Genomic DNA, 5,066 nt, shown 5'->3' with positions numbered 1-5,066 from the left:
GGGTGAGAAGGATGCTTGGAGATTCACATGTTGGAGGCAGTTGTAGGGCGGCCGTGGCCCTCAGTGTGGTACTCCGTGGCCGCTGTTTCTGGGGGGAATATCCGTGTAGAGCAGGGCATTAACCCTTTGTGCCAGTGGTCGAGATACGTGGGCCCTGCAAAGATAAGCAGGGCTGAGGGTCCTCTCTCTTGCGGCTGGCTCCCTGAGCTCTCCCCGCAGCCCTCAATTTCACTGGATCACAATGTTTCCAATATGTCCTGAGCTTGAGCTCAGAAAATCTGCGCGGGTGGGGAGGGGAGAACCCTAGTCTGTGGTCTTGCTGATCTCAGGGCTTTTATTTCGCACCCAAACACCCACACATCTTCACCACACGGGTCCCAAGGATGGATGCAAAGGTCCCAAGCCCCTCAGCGAGAATCTTGCTGTGCCCAGCTCCACAATCCCAACAAAGGCGCCCGACCACGTGCCCTTCTCCTCGTGGACCTGGAATGGGGAAGCTCCATTCTCACGGTCCCTGCTCAGGCCAGGGCTGGGTGGGGATTCGATGCTAGGCCGAGGGTGCGCGTGGATCCTCCCCTAGCAGCCCGGCCGCCCCCGGCTGCGCCTCGCCCACTCCCATCCGCACACGCTGCAGCGCCCCGCAATTGGCGCTAGGGGGAGCCGTGGCAACTGGCTTGAACTGACAAAACTGCATCCAACAGCTATTTCCTTGGACTTGCAGGGGGAAATGGGAGGGGGTAAAGATGCACGTTCCTACCCCCCCGCCCCAGGCAGCTCCAGGCTCTTCCCATGGGAGGCTGAGAACACAGGGAGGGGTGTGTGTGGGGGTAAAGGTGTCTTTCCTCTCGGTAATTCACACCTCCAGAGCATCCCTCTTCCCTAACCCGAATCGTGGACCTTCGCAGCCCCCCGCGTTTTGGAGTGTCCCCAAGAACTTCACCACGCGCGACAGCGGGATCCAGAGCCTAGCAGCCCCCTGAGAATGGATAGCATCCGTCTCTCGGAGTCTGGGAAGGGGGTCCAGGGTGACAGCGCCTCCTGTCGCCCAGCAAGGCGGGTGGGGTGGGGCGGAGTGAGTCGACTGGCCGGTGGCTGGGAGCTTTTGCGCAGGGAAGGGGAGCGCGGGGGCGAGCCGATGAGAGCAAGAGATCTTTGGGGAGACAGCCTGAGACAGAGAGACAGGAGAGATAGCCTGAGACAGAGAGATGCTACCCCCAAACAACAAGAGGCTGCCGTTTTATCTCACCCCCGCGCCCCCCGCACGCCACCCCGGTTCGTTCTTTCCAATGCCCTTAGCAAGGCTGGAACCACCCGTGTGCCCTGGGGCCGGAGCCCCGGCTCCAGATGTGAATTTGGTTCCAGTGGGAAGAACGCGAGCTTCCTCCGGGCCTTGGCACATTCTCCCACTCTGAGGTCATTCCGTAGGTGGTCAGAGGGGAGCGCGCGCCTGGAGCCTTCCTGCCTCCATCCACTGGAGAGGGAGGAGAGGCGGGCGGGAGGGAGCAGAAAGGGAGAGGGGAGGGGCGCGAGGAGGGAGGGAGACGCCGCCAGCACACCACCAAGTGGCACCGAGCAGTGATAACAAACTCAACTTAAAAAAAAAAAAAAAAGAAAGAAAGAAAGAAAAAGAAAAGGAAAAAAACTTCCCCAAGTTGCTGCCTGAGACGTGCGGACGTGCGGTCGGAGGCACGGGGCGGGGAGTGTGGGTGGCCCAGAAGTCTCCGGGCTGCGGCGAGCTCAGACTAGAGCCAAGTAGGCCCTTGCAACCCTGGTTGCGTAGGGAGATGTGTTGGAGGCTGGCTCAGCTTCCTGCTGGAGACCCCGGAGCAGCCAGTTCCCAGGGGGGCAGGACCCGCTGATGAGAGGGGTGGGATGGGGGACGACTGGGAGACGTGTAGCGCCGGGCTCCATCCCTAAAACCCGCATCACACACACCCCGGGACTCCCAACCCTGGCCCTGCGACGTGGGCAGATCCGGCCCGCCGCAGTCCTGGAGAACTGGGGTTTGCATGCGTGTGTGTGTGTGTGTGTGTGTGTGTGTGTGTGTGTGTGTGCCCACCTCTAGGCCCACGTGAAAGCAAAGCACTACCATACACTCTACAGTCGACTTTTTATTAAGATTATAAATTTAAACAAATAATCTGAACAGTTTTACCCGGTGAGATTCAATTCAGTATGCACAAAAATACAGGAGGAAGAAGGGCCGGAAAGACAAGGTTGGCAACTTGTTTTGGAGTCTCTGAGGTGGTAATGGTAGAGACCCAGAGGGGGTCTAGGCGAACCTCACCTTCTCACAACAAAAGGCTTTTAAATTAAACAGAATCTATCGAGCTGAGGACGCAGACAGGGTTCTCACAGGCTGGAACAATGCTGGTTTCACGAGATGGAACCGAAGAGCGAAGCAGGACAAGGTAACTTAGAAGCGCGCACACAAACACCACTGCTGACCAGGAGCTAAGTGAAGCTAAGCGAAAAGTCTCCAGCGCAGTCGGCGGTCCGGGCCCCTCCCTCCCCCGGGGCCGCCGGGGATCCAGGTGAAGGAATCGACTTCCTTTTTTGTTTAGTGAGGACCGCAGTGCTGGGCATGATGGGAAATGTAGTTCGCCCTGCTCGCCCCCCACCCCTTCCCCAACTGTGCTGAGTGTCGGGGTGTCGGGCGCCACCTTCCCCCTGGTCCGGGAGGCGGGTGGAGGAGGGGAGGAGGACGGAGCCAGAGGGGCGGGGAGAGGAGGGGTTCTAGACGCCCGCCCCGGCAAGAAAAGAAAAAAAAAGTTGAAGTGTTTTCATTTCTGCCTTCTCATTTTGAGAACTTTGGAGGCCGCCCCCAGAGAGGAAATGTGACCGAAACGTCCCTTTTGGAGATAGAGTTTGCCTTTGTTTTTTTGCTCAGAATTTCACAAGACCCATTCCTCACCCTAGAGAGGAACTCAGGAGAGCGGAACGTCGGGCTTCCAGGCTGACAACTGATTGGAGTCGGCGTCCCGGGCCCCGCGCCCTCCTGCGTTGCGCCCCCAGCGCGCCCCGGCACCCAGCCTCGCCCCCGGCTGCCCGGCACCTCCTCCGGGCAGCAGCCCTGCCTCACGTGGCAGGCTCCTCACTAAACACCACTGCAATCAGTACAATAAAAAGAAAAAAAAAAGAGTAAGAGAAACACAAAGCATACTTAAATAGGCGCTTTTTCTCTCTGCAAAAATAAAGTCCAAGATTTTTTTAGATTTTTTTTTTATTTTACAGTTTATAAAACATCAGCCTCTGCTCGCCCCCTGCTCGCCCCGAGTGGCCAGGACCCGCTCGCTCCCTATCGTCCCTTGGCCGAGTCTTTGTCTGGCCCCAGCCCCGCGGGGCCCAGGGTCCCCATGCCCTCGGGGGTCCCTAGAAGGCGACAATGGCTCGAGTCCAGGCGCCGAGGCTGGCGAGCGCCTGCTTGGCGCACAGCTGCCCGTTGAGCGGCGGCGGCTGCTCCGAGGAGTCCGGCTGTCGGCTCACCAGCCCCGAGAAGCCCGAGCCAAAGATGGAGATCAAGTTTGAGATGTTGGACGCGTCCGGGGACGAGTCCGGGCAGAAGTCCTCGAAGCGGGCGCGCTTACAGGGGGCGAACGGGGCGCCCCCGGGGGGCTCGGCTCCCAGGTCACCCGCGTCCTCCTCGTCGTCGTCCTCTTCCTCCTGGCCAGGGTAATACTTGCGCTTGCAACCAGCGGCGGACGCCAGGCCGGGTCCCGGAGCGCCCTGGCCACAGCAGGGGCAGTGGGCGGAGGCGCAGCAGTCCTGGTGCAAGTAGCCGTTTTCCACCGTGGTCACCACGTGAGTGTCCAGGTCCAGCACGGTGGTCTGGCTGCTGCAGTGCACACCGAAGTCCGAGGGGGCCGGGTACGCGCCCCGGTAGAAGCCAGGGGACGAGGAAGGGGCTGGAGAGGCGGGCGGAGAGGAAGCGGCGACGGTCGGTGGGGCAGCCCCCGGGGGCGCTGAGGGCGCAGAGCAGGCGGCCGGGACGCGAGGGTCCCGCGGGCAGAGCGCGGCGGGCGCGGGCGGCGGCAGCGGCGCAGGACCGGGCTGCAGCGGCTCCAAGTGCTGCCCGCGGTGGGGCGCGCCGTGCGGCGGCTGGAGCGCGGCGCACCCGGGCAGCTCCGAGAGCGCCCCCGCGCAGCCCGCGGGCGCCCCGGCCACCGCCGCCGCCGCCGCGCAGCTCCTGGGCGCCGGGTGCTGGTGCTGGTGCAGCTGCTGCTGGAGGTGCAGCTGGTGGAGCTGGTGGAGCTGGTGCAGCTGGTGCCGGGCGACCGGCTCGCGCGCCTCCGCGTCCCCGCCGCCGCCAAGTTGGAGCGGGCCGAAGTCGGCCGCGTTGGCCGGCATTCCCGGAGCCGCGTATGCGAGGTGCTGGTGCTGGTGCTGGTGGTGGGGCGGCTGCTGTTGCTGCTGCTGCTGGCGCCGGTAGAGCTCGGCGTACCGCTCGCTCAGGTAGAGCTGGCGCGCGTTGCGGAGCACGTAGGACACTAGGAGGTTCTTGTGCAGCTTGATGCCGCCGCGCTGGGTTCGGGAGCTGTGGATCTTGCGCAGGGAGATGCTGATCAGGCTCTGGGCGTCCAGGGCGCACTCCATGCTCCCGCGGAGACGCGGGCGGCAGAGCAGCCGCCTTTGCTGCTGCTAAGGCTGCTGCTGCGTGTATCTCCAGCTGGTCGCCGGGGCGCACCGGGCACAGAGAACCGAGCCCGGGTCAGCGGGTCGGCGGCGCTCCGAGAGAAGCCGCCACCATGCGCTGCGCGCCACCCGCAGGCTCACGCTCCCCAGACGGCGCCAAAGCAATGAGCCTCGGCCGGCCCCGGTCCCAGCTATTTAGCCGGGTAGCAGCGCTCCGCCCCACTGCAGATTAGCCAATAGGAGTGTGCGCAGCCTCCCGAATGACAGCCGCTTCCCGCCCCGGGGCCACTTGGCTGACCAATCAGACCAAGGCGGTTCCTTTGTGCTATTCAAATACCGAACGGACCCCGGGCCTCCAACGCCGCCGCTGCCTCGAATGTTCTCCTGGGGCCGTGGCACCGCGTGGGACTCAGGGTCTCCTAGGTAGCCGTCCA

General features: G+C 62.9%; 1 protein-coding gene across 1 annotated transcript; it reads right to left on the bottom strand.

Annotated features, from left to right (window-relative positions):
• Nucleotides 1-2,098: 2,098 nt before the first annotated feature.
• Ier5l (immediate early response 5 like) lies at nucleotides 2,099-4,810 on the bottom strand. Its single transcript, XM_076568991.1, has one exon. It carries the CDS (start codon nucleotides 4,591-4,593, stop codon nucleotides 3,373-3,375), a length of 1,221 nt encoding a protein of 406 aa, XP_076425106.1. The 5' UTR covers nucleotides 4,594-4,810; the 3' UTR covers nucleotides 2,099-3,372.
• Nucleotides 4,811-5,066: the final 256 nt, after the last annotated feature.

Source organism: Peromyscus maniculatus, chromosome 4 (assembly GCF_049852395.1).
Source record: "Peromyscus maniculatus bairdii isolate BWxNUB_F1_BW_parent chromosome 4, HU_Pman_BW_mat_3.1, whole genome shotgun sequence".
NCBI classification, from domain to species: domain Eukaryota; kingdom Metazoa; phylum Chordata; class Mammalia; order Rodentia; family Cricetidae; genus Peromyscus; species Peromyscus maniculatus.
The sequence above is the reverse complement of the archived record's forward strand: the minus strand, read 5'-3'. Positions and strand labels throughout refer to the sequence as shown.

Excerpts from the sequence above, each read along its gene's own strand:
- Ier5l (XM_076568991.1), bottom strand. The coding sequence starts at position 4,593 with ATGGAGTGCGCCCTGGACGCCCAGAGCCTGATCAGCATCTCCCTGCGC.